This window comes from Macaca fascicularis, chromosome 15 (assembly GCF_037993035.2).
Source record: "Macaca fascicularis isolate 582-1 chromosome 15, T2T-MFA8v1.1".
Lineage (NCBI taxonomy): Eukaryota > Metazoa > Chordata > Mammalia > Primates > Cercopithecidae > Macaca > Macaca fascicularis.
Genome location: NC_088389.1, coordinates 37052764 through 37073764, shown reverse-complemented (window position 1 = coordinate 37073764; position 21001 = coordinate 37052764). Strand labels below are relative to the sequence as shown.

The following is a 21001-nucleotide window of genomic DNA, read 5'->3' as shown; positions in this document are numbered from 1 at the left end:
CATGGTTCGCCCACCAACCTCAAGGTCCCAGCACCCAGCATGGTTCTCGGCCGTGGTGAGTGGCCTGAATGGGCACTGGCCTAAACTGGACACAGCGTGGCTGTCACAGAGCTGGCTGTTTTCACTGCTTGCTTCCTGGGTCCTGTGGGGCCTGTTTCCCAAGAAGGTCTCTGTGCCTCTGGGAGGTGTTACCTGGGGAGAAGAGGCTGACGGTCCTGCCACAGGCCGACTCATGGCACCGCCTGGTGACGTTGGTGATCTTCCACAGGAAGGTGCCATCAAAGGAGGCCTCCTCCATGAGGCGCAAGCTCTGCTCCAGCTTGCCCAGGGCCTGGTCTTTCTGGGCCAGGGTCTGCTGCAGCTCCACCACCTGTAGGGAAGACTGTTCAGCCAGGAACACCAGAACCTGGCTTGGGGATGGGATGGGAAGGGCGGGATGTGAAGATTGATCTGCCCCAAAGGTGCTTTCCTGACCACGCCTCACTCAGGCATGCGTCTACATCTGAACGTGCTGCCCTCTGCCTGGCCTTCCTTTTCCTCATCCACCAGGAATCCAGCTCATATGGCCCCTCATCTGGGAAGCCTTTAACCACTGTCCTAGCTCAGTTGCTCTGTTTCAATATGTTCTTACAGAGCCCTTACAATGATTTTATGAGACATACTTTTCTGCCTTACCTACCAGATGGTCTCCTCCACTGAAAGCTGGGCCCATGCTCATTTTGTCTTCGTGCCCGTGCCTTGCATAGTGCCTGGTATGTAAAAGTAGAGCTGGGAAGTTTGTGGGTGAAATGAAGATACAATTGTGGCTTTCAGGGAGGCTGCCTTTTAACTGGAGCAAGAGTTACATAAATAAAGGCTAAAGCCTCAGCCACTCCAACTCAGCGCCTGGCCCTTCTAATAGCTTTCCCCAATGAAGTGGAAAGAATACAAATTTATTCTTGGGTGTACTCAGGTAGGGAAGCCATGAATGGAAGTGAGCATCCTTAGAGAAAATTTAATCGTTAACTTTACTGATGGGGAAGGTCCTGAGAGGGAAAGTGACTTGCTCAGACCCATAGGGCAGGTGGCTCTGAGCACCTGCTGTCATGGTAACTGTGAATGGTGAGGCAGTTAATTAATGGTAATGGTGAAGCAGGAACTAAAACCCAGGCCTAACTCAGTATGAGCAATGATGTAACGTTACTGCAAAAGAAGCAACATTAGAATGGTGATTGGCTACATTAAGAAAAGTATAGGCCAGGCGCAGTGGCTCATGCCTGTAATCCTAGCACTTTGGGAGACCGAGGAGGGTGGATCACGAGGTCAGGAGTTTGAGACCAGCCTGACCAACATGGTGAAACCCCATCTCTACTAAAAATACAAAATATTTAGCTGGGTGTGGTGGCAAGAGCCTATAATCCCAGCTACTCAGGAAGCTGAGGCAGGAGAATTGCTTGAATCTGGGAGTGGAGGTTGCAGTGAGCCAAGATCGTGCCACTGCACTCCAGCCTGGGCGACAGAGCGACACTCTGTCTCAAAAAAAAAAAAAAAAAAAAGAAAAAGAAAAAAAGAAAGAAAGAAAGAAAAGAAAAGTATAAGCTCTAGAATAAGGGAGGAGAAGACAGCCCTGTTGGACCAAGAACTGTGGCTAAGTGGATTATCTGGAGTCAGCCTGGGACCACACTCCAAGCATATAGAATTCTTTGGAGACTGAGCCAGATCATAGGAGGGCAATGTGAAGCAGCATGCTATGAGGAAAAGGTGAAGGCGCCGGGGCTTTTAGCCTGAAAAGGGAAGCACTCAGGTAGGACAGAATCCGACTCTCCATCCCTGAAGGGCTGTCATGGGGACTAGAAGGTGGATCTGTCTTGTGGGCTCTGAGGGCCAGGGCCAAGAACAATGCAGGGAACAGAGAGGCTGATTTAGCTTAGTATAAGGAAGAGTGGAATATGTCCTGCACTGGAATGAGCTGCTCAGGGAGGTGGTGTCTTATCACAAAGGAACCGAAGCACTGGATGGGAGGCTGTGACCTTGACTACAGCTTCCAACTCAGCGCTCTTCTTGGAAGGGTGTGGGATAAAGGGGAGATATGTTTTGAGGGAGTGACTGCTCTAAGCAGGATGAATGATTAGTAGGAAGCCTGTCTGCTGCTCTGGAGACAGGATGGGGCTCAGCCAGGCTTGAAGGCAAACTTGCCTCCCACACTCACCCTCTGCTCCAAGCTCAGGATGCGCTCACGGTCCAGCTGGCTCTGGTGGATGGAGGTGGCCAGGGCCAGGTGGGAGGCCTCCACCTCCTTGTTGAGGACAGCAACAATGTTCTCAAACACACGCAGCTTCCCTTCCAGCTCAGCCAGAAGCTTCTCCTTCATGAAGTGCTGCAGGGCCAGCTCCTCCTGGCTCTCGGAGCAGGGTGCCCGGTAGCAATCGACCTCCAGGTCCCCCGCCACTTCCACGGCTGCCTGCAGCTGCAGGTCTGACAGGTTCTGCTCCAGGGCCATGGGCCCAGACTCCAGGCCAGAGCCCAGCCGGGTCTTCCACTGTTTCATGAATCCCAACAGCAGGTTTAGGTGGGAGGTCTGGGAGGTGACCTCATGCTCTTGCACGGACTGTGGGCTTCCCTGACAAGAGAGTGGGGCTGATTAGTGAAAACAGAGGTGGAGTGAGGACAGGGGAGCAGTGGAGTGCCCTGCTATCAAAGGTCACCAAGGAAAGTCAGATTCATTCACCCAGTGAAGAGGAGTGGATTTCTGTACAGTGGGAGGGATTCAGAGGAAGACCCTGGCATCAGACATGCCCACGATGAGCCACATGCATTGTAGCTTCTAATTCTGCTCTGCCCTGCCCTGGAGCGCAAGGATGATTCAGGACCATGGAGAGGGGCGGTGGAGGTGGGGGTCGTTTTAGTGATGTTCTGCGGATGCTTAGGTGAGACATTAAGAAGAACCTCCCTGAGTACTATGATGACTTAATAGTAGGCTCTGATGCTTGGGAAAGTCATTAGTACAAGAGACATCCAAATGAGTGGACTGATGTTATGGTAAAATTCTGGAGGGGCTGCAGTGGGAAGACCTGGAGGTCTGGAACTGCAGTGGACAGATCTCCTTTCTCACACTCAAATACTTACCTTGAAGGAGCAGCCGACACCTGCAAAGGGGCACCCAACTCCAGCCTCGGCCACCTCGGGATGAGCCTGGAAATAATAATCACATCACTGAATGTTATAGCAATCCCTGTGGCTACCCTGGGGGCTCTCTTCAATGCACCAGGATCCACCAGTGTAGGAGATGGCTTGGGCCACACGACTTTGCACATGCTGTTCCCTTTGGCTATCTCCTTTCCACCCTTCAAGCTTCTGCCCTTCCATGACCTTCCTTCAAAACAGGATCTAGGCCCCTACTGTGATCCTGGGCAGCACTGCTATTTCTCCTGTCAGGGCACAGTCCACACAGCTCCATAATCATCACTCATTCTCTGGTTGCCCCAACTGGTCGGGGCGGCTCTGTAAGGGTCATGGCTGTGTTCCCAGTGCTGAGGGCAGTGCCTGGCACAGCTGAGACACTCAGAACACACTGACTGCATGAGTAAATGCGTCCCTCCTCCTGAAGTCCATGGGGAATCTTGTGGTCACAATTCCCATCTGCATCCCTCCTTGGCCATCTATCCTAGACTAAGGTGTGTCCATTCAGCAGAACTTTCCCTTTCAGATAATGTCCAGCCCGAGGGAAGGGACACAGGAGGGTCTCAGTGCTATTACAATAGCAATTTGACCCCACTGTTAACCTATTTAGGTCTGAAGCGTTTACCAAATGCTTTCAAGGCTGTAATTCTTCCTAGGGCTCCTCACAGCACGGTGGGGAAGAGAAGGTGGGTTTTTATTCCTATTTTACTGATGAAAAAACTGAGGCTCACAGAGGGGAAGGGATTTGCCCAAGGAGGCCAAGCTGGGAGGCCGCACAGCCCCAGGGCCCCTCCCACACACATCACTGTGTCTTAACAGGAGTCAGCCCAGGAGAGATGGGAGAAAAGTTTTTCCAAAACATATACAGCCATGCAACAGGAATATGTTCTGAGAAATGTGCCATCATTGTGTGAACATCATAGGATGTATTTACACAAACCTGGATGGTATACCCTGCTACACACCGAAACTCAGTGACGGCCTATTGCCCCTAGGCTACAAACCTGTACAGCACGTGACTATACTAAATACTGTAGGCAACTGCTAACACTGTAAGTACATGTGTATCTAAATATATCTAAACATAGAAAAGGTACAGTAAGAATACAGTACTATACTCTTCTGGGACCATCGTTGTATATGTGGTCCGGTGTAGAGTGTTATATGGCACATGACTGTATCTTCATAAAGGCTTGTATCCAGAATATATAGAGAACTCTTACAATCTAATAAGAGACAAATGACCTAATAAAAAATGGGCAAGGCCAGGCTCAGTGGCTCCACACCTATAATCCCAACACTTTGGGAGGCTGATCCCAACACTTAGGGAGGCTGAGGCAAGAGGATTGCTTGAGGCCAGGAGTTCAAGACAGCCTGGGCAACATAGTGAGACCTCATCTCTACTTAAAAAAATGTTTAAATTAGCCAGGCTTGGTGGCGTACACCTACAGTCCCAGCTACTTGGGAGGCTAAGGTGGGAGGATCGCTGGAGCCCAGGGGTTCAAGGCTGCACTGAGCTATGATCACATCACTGTACTCCAGCCTGGGTAGCAGAGAAAGACCTTGTCTCTCTTAAAAAAAAAAAAAAAAAAAGCAAAACAATGAACAGATACAAAAGCAAAACAACGAACAGATACAATCTATGAAAGTATCTTATAAAGTTAAATCATACTTATAAAATAATTTACTTATAAACCATACTTATAAAGTTACCGTACAATGCACACACTTCACTCCTAGGAATTTACCTAAGAGAAAGTAAAACATGTGTCTGCACAAAGGTGTGTATGTGAATGTTCATGGCAGCTTTGTTCAAAACAACCCAAATGTGTCATCAACTGGTGAGCAGATAAACAAATTGGTCTATATATACTATAGAACAACCAAATGGCATTAAATACCAGCATAAACAATAACATGGATGAACCTCAAAAACACTGTGCCAAGTGAAAGAAGTCAAACACCAAAGACTACATACTACCTCTTTCCATTCTAGCAAAGGCAAAACTAGAGTGACAGTAAGTAGATCAGTGGTTGCCTGGAGCTGTGGGTGGGGAAGGGATTGACTATGCAGGGACACAAAGCAGCTTTATCCCGTGCAGAAACGTTTGCCACTTGACTGTAGTGGTGGTCATGTGATTATTTATATTCCTCAAACTGTATACTTCAAATGAGTGAGTTTTATTGCATATAAATAATATCTTGAGTCTATAAGCTCTTTATTTATTTATTTATTGAGAGAATAATCTCATGGAACCACGTGAAAGGGGATTTGGATGAAAGCAGGAGAGGACAGAGGTGTTTCGGACTGAGTAAATACAAAAAGCCACACTGTTATTATTCTTTAAAAGTAACATAAGCAGAGAGCTGTGGGCTTAATGAGTACAGTTGGTTTGGGACACAGACAGAACACAGCCCAGCAAAGGCCACCGTACCCCCGCCCCCACCCCCCCAACTGCCCAGGGCTTCAGGGACAAGTTGTTCCCAACAAATAATAGAAAACAGATGTTTTATGGAAGGCAGGCAGAGGGCGGCCTTGGCAGGGAGACTGTGTTGGCTTCAGGAAGTCTGTGGTGATGAAACCTCCCTGAACATGTAGCTTTTGACATGTGAGAACAGTGGAGGAAGATGCTACGTGTGGACCTGGCTCCTGGGTGAACACACTTTGGGGAGCCTCTCAGGTCCCACCATTCCCTACAGGTCCATGATTCCAGTCCTCTGTGGTTCTAAGGGTCAAAGCTTGGTGGGAGAGTCATAAAAGGGATAAGAACGTGAAAATGATCAAGCTAAGAGTGAAATTCCAGACATCACCCTGCAGGTGGAGGGGATGTGTCTTTCAGCAGCGGAGCCGTCCTGGTGTTGTGCGAACAGCAAATGCCCGTTTCAGGAAGTGAAACGCTATTCAGATGTAGGGACATCCTTCTGTGATGTGTGCCCAGATGTGGCCTGTGATGAGCCTTGAATGGTTGCTGCAGAAAGGGGCAGGGGTGACTTGAGAGGGTTTCGGAGGCTTCTCCGTCATCATTATTCATTCCTTAGAGTGCACGCAAGTTCAGGGTGTGGCCTCAGGAGCCAGCCTTTTGGGGTTCAGAGCTTGTTTCTGTCACTTCACATACTAGCTTTGTGGCCCTGGGATAGTTATTAACTCCTCTGTCCTGCAGTTTCCTCATCTGCAAAATGAGGATAATAATAATATCCCCCTTACAGGGTTATTGTGAGGATTAAATGAGATAATACATGTAAGCACTGGTATTAGTTACCTATTACTGCTGTAACAAAACATCACAAACTTAATGGCTTAAAACAACACAGCTTTATTATCGTACAGTTCTGGAGGCCAAGGGTCCTAACATGGAAACGTCAGCAGGACTGTGTTGCTCCTGGAGGCCCAAGGGGAAGATGGCTTCCTCCCTTCCCCAGCCTCTCAGGGCTTCCTGCACTCCTCGGCTTCTGGTCCCTTCCTCCATCTTCAAAGCCAGCAGTGGAGCATCTCCCCTTCTCTCTGACTCTCCTCTCCCTCTTCTGAGGACCGTTGGGCCACCTGGATAAGCCAGGGTCACCTCCCCATCTCAGAATCCTTCATTTAATCATGTCTGCAGAGTCTGTTTGCCATTGTTATGGGCTCAGCACCCCCCACCCAAATCATATGTTGAAGTCCTAACCCCCAGTATCTCAGAATATGGAGACAGGGCCTCTAAAGAGCTAATTAAATTAAAATGAGGTCACTGGGGGCGGGCCCTAATGCAATGTGACTGGCATCCTTTTAAGAAGGGGAAATTTGGAGAAGGACCACATGAAGACATAGGGAGGGGACAGCCATGTCAAGGCAGGGAGAGAGGCCTTGGAGGAAACCACTCGCCAATACCGTGCCTCGAACTTCTGATCTGCAGAACTGCGAGGAAATACATTTCTGTTGTTTACACCACCCAGTCTGTGCACTTTGTTATGGCAACCCTGGCAAATGCATAGAGCTATGTGAGGTCACATACTCACAGGTCCCGGGGATTCACATGGGGACATCTTTGGAGGACATTATTCTGCCTAACACAGTGTTCAATAAATATGAGCCATTATTAGTAATAATAATTATTAGTATTGAAATTATTAAATACTACTACTGAATACTTGTTGAATACTACTACTATTAATAACTCTAAGAATACTAATAGTAGTAATACTAATACTATTACTACTAATTACTACTAATACTATTACTATTACAAATACTATTATTAGTATTTCTACTAATTAGTATTCTTATTCCTATGGATTAAGCACACTGCCCCTGGGACATCCCCAGTCCCAGTTCTCCAGCGGCTGTCATACACATGTATCTCATTTAATCCTCACATCATAAACTCTTAACAACAAATTCTCTAAAATTCCATTTTCCCACTGGATTTCCTCAAGGCAGTGAGGAATATCCCTAAATGAACAGGACCAAAACATGTTTGAATGTTGTCCCATAGGATCCCTGTGACAATCCTCTGAGGCAGGTGGGGCTGGATTAGTGTCACCTTAATACCGGCAGAAACAGAGGGAATGGCTTAAGGTCACGCTGAGCTCGTGAGTGGAGGAGGCGGGTGTGCCTGTGTGTTCTCCCCCATAGTTGTGAGCCTCTGCAAGGGCTCACTGCTCTCCTGGCACTCATGTAGACACTGTCCCATCAGATCCTCACAGCCATGATGGGGAGGCTGGGGCTTTGAGGTTCTGCTTCCCTTGGGTAGGTGGAGAAGCTGAAGCCCAGGGGTGATCAGTGACTTGTAGGAGGCAACGGGGCAGGTGAGGGCAGCCCAGGAGCCTGGAGTCCATGTGCAGGTTCTGTCCTCCCCACCATAGTGTCCTTGCCTGGGGTGGCCTCATTCGAAGGCCAGGGACCGAGGAGACAGGAGAGGGAATCAGGAATCAGACTGCGTTGCAGGAGAAGAACAAAGGCTGTGTCCCGGGCCAAACCCGTCTGGTGTCACAAGTGGCCCCTGTGTGAGTGGCCTCACTGCTTGCAAATTGCTAAAAATAAAGTGTGTAGTGGAATTTCCTCCGAGGAGGAGACAGAAACAGAGAAAACAGATGCCCAGCCCTGAGGGAACACTCGTTCTTCTGTCTGGGTCTGAGGAGTCTCTGTGTGTGTGGTTTCCGGTCACCCCAGCTACCCAGGCCCTTTGTGGTGGGGTCACAGTGGGCCCTAGCGGGAGGCCCCATTCTGAGACCTGGGGCCTCTGGGAATTTGACTGTTAAGAGGGTGCCGGGAGCATGAGTGCCACCTCTGCAGCACCTGCACAGAAGAGGATCTGAGCAGGCCAGGCACTGCCTACCCCCACACTGGGCTGAGGTCAGGGATGGCCGGAGGGGCTGCTTTGGCTCAGGTCTCAGCTGGTGCTGAGGGGGTACTCTACATGGGGAGCTTGGTCAGTCTGCCACTGTCAGCCCGTTCCTGCCCTCCTCTGTAACTGGGCCAGTTTAGTCTCTGTCAGCCTCCGCTCAGCTCAACTGCCGCCTCCTCCAGGAAGCCCTGCCTGATTCTCCTGGTTGAAAGTAGTCTTGCCCATCCCTGTTTTTTCCATAGCACTTGGTAGACTCCTGCACTAAAGCCTGACTGTGTTGTTTAAGCAGGTATTAAACATTTAGGGGAGGATTCCTTGTGTAGAGGCAGCATAGAGAAGATGCCACCACCTCAGGAGCCATGGGTTAGAGCCTGGCTTTGCCTCTCACTTGCTGTGTGACTTTGGTCCAGGCACACCTCCTCATGGAGCCTCAAAATATTACCTATTGGTAAAATAGGGCTATCACCACCACCCACCACACAGAATGTCACAGGATCGGGGCGATTACGGATGAACACTGTCAAACTCAGAAGTGTAAGGTTTGGGGGTTTATTCCCACGTATCACACTCCAAGGAACACAGATAAACAGAAGCACATTTACCCCAAATGCACAGAGACTGGCGAAAGACTGCTCAGTGTCTTTCCACGGAGGCAGGACTGACTCCGGGGACAGGGGGCTGAGTTGCCTTTTGTGACCTCAAGGGAGACAGACTCCAGCTCAGTACAAAGGAAGAGGAGAATGTTGCCTCCATCAGAGCGCCCCAGGGTGGGTGTGGTTGTTTCATGGAGTAATGAGCTCTCTGCCATTGGAAGGACATGGAGCTACGTAGCAGGAATCCAGTACAGAACAGAAATTGGACTAGACAGCTTAAACTTCTGTCATTTTCTGACTCTAGAAAAATTAAGGCTTTACTGTGAGCTACTGGCATCAGATGTCAGCTTGCCTTTGACCTTCTTGAATGGGCCTCAGGGGGAAGAGAGTGGGAGAAACTATCCCATTGCTGATCCTCAGCAGACAGGACTGAAGGTTTTTATCTTCCAGTCCCCCTGGACGTTCCCTCCTTCACTGTCACTTCTACAGGAAGATCATGTGAGGCAACTATCAAGTCTCTAACTAGGTCAACATTAATCCTTTAATATCCGCTTCTTATATCAGGTAATCAGTCCATGGCTCTGGGCACTTCTTCAGGAGATAATCATCTAATGAAGTCAGAGGCTGAGGATAAACTGATAAGCAGATGGTATGGGAAGTGTTTGCAAGGAGGGCTGGTCCTCAGCCCTCTACCCTGCCTCCATTTCCCAGGTTGCCCTACATGTGCAGGCAAACTTAGGAATTACCACACATGCAAAGTGTTGACTTTTCATCAGCCATTTTCCTTTGTTCAAAAGTCCCCCAAAGTTCCCACTGGGGCAAAAGTCAGAGGAGTCCCTGGTCCTTCCCCTATGTGACTTTGTGTAGGTGATCAGACCATGACTACCGCCCCTCCCCACCCCAGCTTTTCACCAGGAGTCCATGACTCCATGAGGTGGGGAAGCCAGCAGGGAGGGGAGGGGGCTGCTGCCTCTCAGAGGTCTGCCTGCGTTAAGGAAGCCTTCTTTGCTCGCAAATACAGGCAGCTTCCTCTCCCATCCTATAGCCTGTTAAGGTGCCTATAATTCTACCATGAATTATAGTCCCTTCATTTGGTTCAAGGCAGCAAGTTTCAAACTGTGCTCTGCAGGGCCCTAGGAGTCCCCAGAACCTCTTAGGGGCTGGGATAAGAGAAAGAAATGGGGCAATTAACAGGCCAGGGCTCCAGGCTCCCCCTCCATCAGAACGTTTCTACTTTCATCTGATTGAAAAAGATGAAAATAAGCCATTGGATTAGGAGATATTAAAACATCTATGTGATCTAAGATTTACACAATAGATGTATGTTAATTTTGTTAAGAGGAAAAAATAAAACAAGCTAAAAACAACAGTCCTAGAGCACTCAAGCAGGTAACGTCCTTTTGCAAGTGAGGCACAGTGGCCCACAGAGAGTTGAGGGTCTGCTTGTGTCTCACAGCCAATCCCCCAGGAGCCAAACAGGGAGGCTCAGGGAGTTACTCCACGGAGCAGTGTATCATATTAACTCTTACCACGTTGCAGAGTGTAAAGTTCCAAGAACATGCATTTGATCCTTACTCTTACTCCCTGAGGGCCTGCCGATGGAGAGGCTGCTGAGAAGCAGATGGGAGAGTGCTCAAAACCAGCTCTGGGTGGGAGAGGAAATTCCCCTGAACTCTCTGAATGAGAAGGACCAGCTCAGAGAAAGGAGAAGGAGGTGTGGACACTCGCCTGCCTCTGGTCCAACGGTAGGGGGATAGCTGCCCTGCTGGCACTGCTATCATGGTCTCCTGGAAAGGCCTTGCAGTGCCGGCTTAACATCCTCATTTTACAGATGCAGACACAGGGCCTGGGAATTGCTGCCAGCCGAGCAGAGAATTATGCAGAACTACCCCTGGACATCAGGCTCCTGATCCCTGGGCAACAGTTTGCTGCAAGAAGAGGGCTTTGGCTGAAAGGAGCCAGGCACCTCACAGTGGAGGTAGAGAGGGTGGCTGAGCAACGAGACTCCTCTGCGGGTCTCAGGGCCCCATGTGTAAACAAGAGGATTTGATTTTGAGCAGTGACTCCTGCCTGTTTGGATTCGTGGACCAATATGAGAGAGAGAAAGTGTGTGTGTGTGTGTGTGTGTGTGTGTGTGTGTGTGTGTTTAATTGAGACATTAACAAAGAGATTGCCATCTTTTCAATTTTTCTTAGTAAAGGCTTTACCAAAAACTATCATCTATTATTACATCCTCTCATTTATATAAAGACATGCATAGGACTAAAGACATGCATAGGACAGACACAATCTCAGAGTAAAGGTTGGTTTTAGAAATGGAAAGAATTCAGTTTACATAAACTCATTTATAGAATTGCCTTATTTTTATCATTTTGTCATGAGCTAGTGGGAATGGATCAGTTCTGGATAGCACGTGGGAACCTTTGAGCAGGACATGTAACCTGTGAGGGTCCTTCCAGCTTGGGAGGGCCAGGGTTCTAAACCGCAGCTCCTGAAAATGTTTCTCTGGCCTATCACACTTCCAAATGTGTCTCTTATTCCTAGCAGCACAGTTTGGCAGAGCCGAAGAGGTGAGCTGATAACGGTCTCTCCCTGCCTAAGGGCAAACAGAGGCAGACAGAACCATCTAGTTGAGGAGTTTGCTAACTTTTTTATAAAGGGTTGGATAGTAAATATTTGGGGCTATGAAGTCTTTGTTGCAAGTACTCAATTTTGTATAACTTTCATGTGTCTCAAAATATCTTTTTTTGTTGTTTTTGAGACAGAGTCTCATTCTGCTACCCAGGCTGGAGTGTAGTGGCACAATCATGGTTCACTGCAGCCTTGACTTCCCTGGGCTCAGGTGATTCTCCTACCTCAGCCTCCAGACTAACTGGGACTACCGGCACGTGCCACCATGCCAGGCTAATGTTTATATTTTTTGTAAAGACGGGGTTTCACCATGTTGCCCAAGCTAGTATCAAACTCCTGGGCTCAAGCTCTTTGCCCACCTTGGACTCCCAAAGTATTAGAATTACAGGCATGTAATTGTATGTAATTCAAATTCTAACACTTCAGCATTACAGGCACGTTTATCATTTACCAAAGGGTTTATATTTGTTATTATAAGAACTTTTTTGATTATTATTGATTGGGCCTCATAACAATTCTGTGACGCAGAAAACATCTTCACAGACAAGCAAGCTGTGGCTGGAGAACATCAGCAGTGCCCCGGGCCACACAGTGGGACACTGGCCTCACAGCCTCAAGAATTACAGGTCATTACACATGGCCTATCATTCTTCTGATCTTTTCAACCATTTGAAAATATAAAAACCACTCTTGGCTCGTTGCTCAGGAGGTGGGCCAGATGTGGCCCATGAACCATAGTTTGTGGACCCCTGGTCTGGACTGTTCTCACCCTAAGTCTATTGCCAGGTGGCTTCAGGCAAGACACTTCACCACTGTGAACATCAGTCTCCTCACTCCTTATAAAGTAAATTCAGTCTGGACTCGGGACTAGTTGGGAGATGCCTGCCAGGGGCAGAGTGCGCAGCTGTCTACTTGGCCTCAACCTGGAAAAATCAAGACAACGGACAAATGCTTTTCCGTGATATACCAACGTACCCTCTCCAGAGTTCGAAGACGGCTTCCTGGGCTTACAGACTGGAGGTCTTCCCCTCTGCATTTGGGGCAGATCTGATCCTCGCTGTTCCTGGGGAAACATGGACAAAGCCTTGGAGAGAGGCACCACAGTTCCCTGCACCATCCACTCTCCTGACAGCTCCAGAAGCCTCAAGTGTCAGCAGGTTGGGGATCGTGTATGTCCACAATCCCAGAGCCACAGTTCCTAAATCGCAAAAGTGCCGAGCATCCCACGTTTTTTTGGTAATTTGCAGTGAGCTTCCTGGGCTGCCAAACCTGCCCTGACTGCACTGACCGGAAGCTATTACAGCCCTTACTTACTCCACTTAGTGTGAATATATACATATTTCATTGCAGAAACATTAACGTGCTTGATTACAGGGCACTGCCCCATTCCCTGCCAGAATTGTATAATGCCCTGATTTGCTTTTCTAAAAAAATTCTTAATTACAAAACACATCTGATCTCAGGGGTTTAGGCAAGAGATTGCTGACATGTGACTACACTTGCTCTTCTCATTTGGTCCTCCATTTGGTTTTGGTCTCATATGTTTAGTAATTACAGAGGATCATGGCCTATTAGAACAAGAAGGGGCCTCAGAGAATATCTGGCCTGGAGGTTCTTAATCAGGAGTGGGTGTCAGATTCTAATGGGTAACACCTGGGTACCCACGGATTTTTGTTTTGTTTTGTTTTTTGGGGGGGTTTTATTTTTTGGAGACAGGGTCTTACTCTGTCGCCCAGGCTGGAGTGCAGTGGCATGATCTCGGCTCACTGCAACCTCTGCCTCCCAGGTTCAAGTGATTCTCATGCCTTAGCCTCCTGAGTAGCTGGGATTACTGGGATTACAGGTGTGTACCACCATGCCCAGCTAATTTTTGTATTTTTAGTAGAGACGAGGTTTCACCTTGTTGGCCAGGCTGGTCTCAAACTCCTGACCTCAAGTGATCCTCCTGCCTCGGCCTGCCAAAGTGCTGGGATTACAGGCATGAGCCACTGCACCTGGCCAGCACCTGCGTTTTCACAAAACTCCTGGTGTCTCTGACCTGCTACTGAGATAGCCCATTTTACGAAAGAGGGAATGAGGCCCCAGAGGGCATGTGGATTAGTCAAGGTAGAGTGAGTCATGAGCACAGCTGAGTAGAAGCTCTTCGGGACTTAGGCCTCAGGCCTCAGCCCTCCAAATTCCAATCAGCTCCCTCCTCTGCCAGGTTTTGGAAGGAGGGAGAGAAGAAACCAGGAGACCCACCACCAGAGCCTGAGCTGAACCCTGACAATCAGCTTGATGGTAAAACCAGACAACCTCTGCTCCTCCACCCTCTGGTTGGCCTTTCCACGGTCACAGCCTCTCCTCGCTATTCTCACAGCCTCCTCCTTTGTCATCATGTTTGAACTTCTCACTTGCCTGATTCAGCTTTCCCACCTTCTTAAGCTGTAAAACCCCAAACAAAAGGTCATCACATGAGGCAGTTTAAGGGCATATTTGCCAGGAAACTGACCAAAGCTGACCTAACCTATTAGGCCTCAATGTCCTCATTTGTAAAATAGGATCATAATAGTATCCACCCCTGTAAGCTGTGCTGAGGACCTGAGGGCAGAGCATTTGGCACACAGTAGGCACATAATTGCTTAAAGAGGAATGTTGATGATAGTACTGATGTCATGCCTTTCTGGGTTAATACTTTAAATATCATTAAATACATAAATATATATCGATCTCTTTGTCCCCTCCAGAAGGGTTCCCAGCAAACAGTCTGAGGTGATGAGCAATGCTGTGGAAGGAGAGATATTCGTCTAACAGTTTGTCATTCACCAAGGGGTTTATATTTGTTACTATAAGAACTTTTGTGATTATTATGCATTGGGCTTCATTAATAATTCTGCTACGCAGAAAACAGCTTTACAGACAAGCAAGCTGCAGCTTAGGGACATTAGCAGTGCCCCAGGCGACACAGTGAAACAGTGGCCTCACAGCCTCGAGGCTCTCCTCGGTGTGATCGCTTTCCCCTGTGGGAGCTGACGCCTTTCTGTGGCTTCCTCTCCTTCCACCATAGCCAGAGGGGCAGTGTCAGGGAGTGTGAGAAAAGGGTGTGGACACTGAGGCCCAGACAGGAAAAGTCACCTGCTCAAAGTCACAGGCTCCTCTGCCCCTCACCTCCCATCAGGGGTCCCCCCTGGCACCCACTTTCTGCCCACCCTCCGCTCCTCCATCACCTCACCTCAGGTTCTCAGAGAGACAGCCTGTGCAGCAGAGAGCCCTAGGCTCCTTTGGGTCCCGGCAGACGGTGGGAGGGCACCCAAAGGGAAACTCATTCTCATCAGGGGCCGGGCGTGGGCTGCTGCCTGAGCTGGATGCCATCTCAGGGTCCCAGGCTGGCCAGAGGGCCTGTCTAAGTTGCTTCAGGACAGGGGACCAGCCCTGTGGAGTCCTGGCCTGGGCCTCACTCTCTGGTGAGTAGGAGCTCTGATGACTTTATCTTCTTCTCTCTGGCTTGTGTGGTTCAACGTCACAGCTGAGTCACAGCAGGGATGGAGCAGGAATTACCCTTTGTGGTGATAAAAATCCCCTGGATGGTGACTGAAGGCTTTAGGAGTGTCCAGTCATTTTTTTTTTTTTTTTTTTTTTTTTTTTGAGAGTGAGAAAAAGCAAGAGAGCAAGTCAGAGAAAATGACCCGTGTCACAGACTCTCAGAAAGCACAGTGAGAGTTCCCCTGGCTGAGAATCGCAGGCTGCCGCTGGCTTCCCCCACCTCCCTGGGCACATCGGAGGAGAAGGCCATAGCTGGCCCCTGGTCTGTGTTCCCTGGCACCTCTGAGCAGCCTGGAATTCTCAGTGGGGGTGCTCACCTTCCTGGTGGAAATCCCCAGGGTGTTGAAGGCAAGTCCAAAATTTCAAGTTCTAGGCACTTTTGCTCTGCTCTGTGTGGAGTGTCTGGATGATCTCAAAGAGAAGTCACTTCCTCACAGTGGGTTCTGATGACCCCATCTGTAAAAAAGAAGTCGCAACAGGTGGCTTCTAGGCTGTAAGATTCTGGGACCCTATCTTGCCTGGGACTGAGGCAACCAGAAGGAGCAGGAAAGCCCTGATGAAATCCAAGGCCTTAGGACCACAGACTCCTCAGGGCCCTCCCTGCACCACCCCACTCAGGAAGTCATAGGTGGCTACATGCTCCGGTCAGGTGCCACCACTTTGCTGCCTCAAGGAGAACAAAGCATTAAACAACTACAAGATCACGGCAGCTGGTCTCAGCAGCCAAGTGGGACGTAGATCCACGTTTGCAGGAGAAGTACACCTTGGAAACGATGGCTCCTGGCATGTGTACTGTGTGCTGGGCAACAGTTTCCCTCCAAATCCTTACAGCAACCTGCAAGGAATTCTTCTGCAGCTGTACATAGGGTCAGAGAAGCAAGATGCCTGGTCCAAAGGCACACAGCCTCTGGTGGTGGAGCAGGATTCACTCCAGGGCTGTGGGGCCCCAAGCTCTGTGCGTGTGATCTCTGATGGAGATCAGAGTACCCAGCTCTTGTCTCATCTATTAAATGGAGAAGATGATCCCTACATATCTTTCCATCGAGTTCAGCTGCTACAGAGGTTTTGCAAACTTTCACATTGGTTTCAGATCATGGGTTTTGAGGTCAGACAGAGCTGAGTTGAAATCCTGGGTCCACTGCTTACTAACTGCGGGCCCTGGGACAAAGTCCTTAACTTCTCTGAAACTCAGATTCTGCATCTGTAAAATGGGACAATAATACCTATTTCACCCAACTGTTGTGATGACTAAATGAGATCGTGGATCAAAGTGTGGTGTGTAGCCCAAGTGAAGTACTTGAAAGACTTTGACATTTGGCTCAGATGGTGACTACAGGCCTTCCAGCTCCTCAGAGAAAAGGATGAAAGTGGGACATTATGCTTACACTGTGTTTTCACATCTATCTACTGGAGCCTCACAGGTGGGCAGTGCAGGTCATCGGACCTGAGATACATTAAACTGCCCACCTGCCCTGGTGTAACACCGGGGCTGCCACAGGCTGGTGGCAAAGAGGGCACGGCATCTTACAGCCACAGTGTACATCAGGACCTTCACCCCTATAGCAAACGACCTCCAGGCCTGCATCAAGACCATGAGAAGACACTCCCTTTAACTGTGTACCCCATAGCTGCAAACTTTCCTACAGCCCTACCTGTTCCCTCCTTTCCCTGGGGTTTGAGATAAAACAAACACCCAAGACTTCTCTCCCCATCTGTGGGTCCCTTCTCTCCCCTCTGGCTTCAATACCACCCACTCTACCTGTTCATTCCCACGGACATCAAAATGTGCCCAAGCTGCTCTAATAAGAAAAGGGAAAAATAACTAGTACTACTTTTGGGTGCTGTGTTATGTAATTTTACAGACATCATCTCATCTAATTGTCACTCTATGAAGCAGGTATGGCCATCATCATCCCCACCTTAGAGATGAGAAAACCGAGGCACAGAGAGGCTAAGTGACTTGCTGAAGGTCTCACAGCTAGTGAGTGGGGACTCCTGAATCCAGAGCCAGTTCTCTAACCACGCATGCCTTTACAACACTCTATTCTCGTCTCCAATTTCTACATCTACCCTCTCCTCACTTAAGAACCCCTCTCCTAGGGGTTCTTAATTGTAGAACCCCTAGAAAAGATTGTCTATACAGGCACTTGGATCTCCAGGGAATCATCTCTCCAAGTGTATATGAATGTCGAGGACGCCAAATGCTCTGGGCCCGTCCCAGTCTCTATCCAACCAGCCCTTCTGCCAGCACCTGACCGGCTCTCAGCCCTTCCTTCCGGATTCCCTTCCTTTCCCCGGCTTCCCGCATCCTCTGGGGGGAATTCCCCCTGCGTCTCTGGTGGCTCCTTATTCGTCTCCTTGACCCCTTTCTCTTCCACACTGGGCCTCCATCGGCTCCATCCACGAGAAGTCTCTCTGCGCCGCGTGTCCCCATCTCCCACTCGTCCTTCGGGGCGCCCCTGCACTAGACCCCACTCCCATGGGAAGTCTTTGTGGGCCCCATGATGAGGCTGGGCGCCCCGCTCTGTGATTCCTCTCGCCTGCCGGCGCCAGCACAGCCCCCGCCGCCCGGCTCTGCAGGCCGGGTTGCCTGTCTGAGCCCCCAGCCCAGTCGGTGATCCCTCCCGAGGGCGGGGGAGCGTCGCGTCGCCACCTCAACATATCCAGTTGCGAGCGCAGCGCTGGGAGTCAGGCAGCGCCGGTGCCCGCGGAAGCAGGAATAAGCCGCCGGGCGGCCGGGGCGCCTGCCGCTGGGCTGGGGGCAGTGAGTCCAGGGGCCGGCTCTGCAGCCGAGGTTCCATGTCCCCGGCTGCGCCCGGGGAGTCCCCGCTTCAGCGAGGGGGAGCTGGAGCGGGGCGTCCAGGACGAGGAAGGGGGCCGGGGAGCCGCCCTGCTGTCCTGGGGCAGGGGTGCAGAGCAGCCAACCTCGTCGCCGCCTCCGCCACCACCTACCCGCGGCCCTGCCGGGAGCTTCCGGTGGAGTGTGGAGGACGCAGCCGCGCGGGCGGAAACCTGGAAGGCAGGGCCGGGGCGGGGGGCTGCTGCTCCGCGGCCCGCCGCGGGCGGGGCGAGCGATCCCCATGCGGGGAAACTGAGTCCGAGGGCTGGGTCTGCGGCGCCACGGGCACTGTGCGCCCAGTTAACTGACACGCGTGCACGCCGCTCCTCCGCGTGCGGGGCTCCTGGCACCTAGTGCAGCACCTGCGCGTATTTAGTGCTCAGTAAAATGCCCCCTGAAAAAACAAACACGAACCGGGAATTGGAGCCCCCACCCTGGTCCCCTGCCTGCCTGAGATCCGAGTAGTGAGGTGAAGAGCAGTAAAACCCAAGTCTTACCATTCTTGGATTTCTCCAGAAGATCCTAGCACAGTGCCAGGCTCTCCCAAGCTTATTGGGTTGAAGCAATCAAGTGATAGTACTTGATAGTACTTGATCAAAGTGATAGTACTAAGTGGTTCCAGGCCCTTTGCTTTCACAAACTGGGTATTTTAAGGAACCGTTTCTGTTTTCGTCTAAGCGCGCGCGCACACACACACACACACACACACACACACACACACAGAGTCGCTAAATCCTTAAGAATATATTAATCAAAATAGTTACGGAACTTAGTGTTGGGGTAGAATTTTAGATTAAAAGCTACACAACCTTTATTTTTGCGAACTACCAATTTGACAAAGGCTCCTTCTCTGTCAGATGTCTTAACCTTGTAGGACTGATGGTGGAGGGAGGGATGAGACTCTCCACCTTGTTGGTTTGGGTTTAACACCTCAAAAATCTCTTTATGTGTTAGGGTCCTTTTTTTTTTTGAGATGGAGTTTCACTCTTGTCACCGAGGCTGGAGTGCAATGGCCCAATCTCGGCTCACTGCAACCTCTGCTTCCTGGGTTCAAGCAATTCTCCTGTCTCAGCCTCTTGAGTAGCTGGGATTACAGGCGCCCGCCACCACGCCCAGCTAATTTTTGTATTTTTAGTACAGAGGAGGGTCTCACCATGTTGGCTAGGCTGGTCTCGAACTCCTGACTTCAGGTGATCCACCCACCTCCGCCTCCCAAAGTGCTAGGATTACAGGCGTGAGCCACCACACCTGGCCTAGGGTCCCTTTTTATGGCCCGACTCTCAACTAGATTGTAAGAGCAGGGAACGATCTTTTACGTGTTTGTTTTTTAACCCGGCATGCCTGTAAGTCTCTCACTTACTGGGGGCAGAGCTGCTGTCCTCCAACTTCCACTAGACAGGCGGAAGCTGTGGGACACAGGGTACTCTAGTCAAAGGGGGACCTCAGGGGTCCACCTGGGAGGGAAATGCTGCTTGTGGACAAGCAGAGGATCTCGGGGCCTCTAAGAGAGAATGTCTGCAAACTATGGGAGGTTGACCAGATGTGGCCTCTGTGGGGCCTTTCGATTCTGGGGGAAAAGGATTCAAAGAATTAAGTGTCTGAATTAAAAATTGATGGGCCGGGCGTGGTGGCTCACCCCTGTAATCCCAGCACTTTGGGAGGCCAAGGCGGGCGGATCACGAGGTCAGGAGCTCGAGACCAGCCTGGCTAACACGGTGAAACCCGTCTCTACTAAAAATACAAAAAATTAGCCAGGCATGGTGGCAGGCACCTGTAGTCCCAGCTACTCGGGAAGCTGAGGCGGGAGAATGGCGTGAACTCGGGAGGCGGAGCTTGCAGTGAGCCGAGATCACGCCACTGCACTCCAGCCTGGGCGACAGAGCAAGACTCCGTCTCAAAAAAAAAAAAAAAAAAAAAAAAAATGGATGGACTCTGAGTCAATTAGTCTGATGGTTTTCCCATCATCAGAAAACATTTATTTATCTTTGACCTTGCCTTTTTCTGGGTGTTGTGAAGTTAGAAATAACAATTCTAGTAAAAATTTGGGAAGAAATCTGGGGTTATTTGTTGAAGGGAGTTTCTAAGTCTAGTGATTTTCCATAACTCAACAGATTTCTGGATTTTAAGAAAAGAAACAAAGCACCTCTGAAGTTATTTGAATTCTAGGCACCAAGCAATCCCTGGGGTTTTTCTAGTTGTTTATGGGACTGGTCACTTTGAAGGCGCAGTGGGGATTTCAATTTCTGATGGAAGTGCCAGTGACACTCATAGTCAGGGGATGTCGTTCAGGGGAAGAGCTTGGCAGATGGATCCTTTGACAGGGACATGCTCTAAGATGCCAATGAGGAGGAAGACATTGATACTAGCCAGCTCACTGCCTCTCTTTGTCATCTGTAGCTACCCATGTGTCCTGTTCTAAGAGACCGATTTTTCTGTGTGGCAATTCTTTCTTTCATGGACTCTGGAAACAAAGACTCTTCCAAAGGTGGGCACACTGCACAAGGGCCTTTTGAAGAAAAGTTTCTCAAGGATTTGGGGCCTATAAAAGCCATTCTCCTCTGTCCCACCCACCCCTTCCTCTCTGCCCTAAGCCAGTGTAAGTGAAAAGAGCAGGCAGTCTGACCTCACTCTCTTCATGTGCCACATCCTGTTTTCAGATTAATGAGCTCATTTGCTGGAAATTTACCAAGGGAAATAGTTTAATTTTGGAAAGTACCAAAAACTTATCTGTAGTCATTCAGCTTCATTTGGGGGGCTCTTGAAACGGAGGGGCATCACCGGAGGACTTCTGAATGCCCAGGGAGCAGCAAGGCAACAGAAATTGAAAGCCAAGCCCAGTGAGGCTGAACCTGACTCAGAAAGGAAATAAAATCTTTTGGAGGCCACTCATGTCTACCCAGTTGAATTTTTTTTTCTAAAAATAACTTTGAAAAGAG

General features: G+C 49.7%; 1 protein-coding gene across 10 annotated transcripts in view; it reads right to left on the bottom strand.

Moving 5' to 3' along the window:
* The window catches only part of PHF19 (PHD finger protein 19), a 76308-nt gene extending 58097 nt beyond the window's left edge, over positions 1-18211 (bottom strand). For 5 of the 10 annotated variants that reach the window (XR_010581450.2, XR_010581449.2, XR_012424422.1 and 2 more), the window contains exons 1-6: positions 15544-18176; positions 14916-15281; positions 12680-12767; positions 3106-3171; positions 2189-2599; positions 193-370 (exon numbers count right to left, since the gene is read on the bottom strand). Coding sequence is in view for 6 of the 10 variants with exons in the window: in XM_065530138.2 (XP_065386210.1) it covers positions 193-370; positions 2189-2599; positions 3106-3171; positions 12680-12767; positions 14916-15055 (883 nt within the window). In the remaining 4 variants the exon portion in view is untranslated. The other 5 variants (XR_012424423.1, XM_065530139.2, XM_074016684.1 and 2 more) reach the window with 2 other exon arrangements.
* Between the last annotated feature and the right edge of the window lie 2790 nt (positions 18212-21001).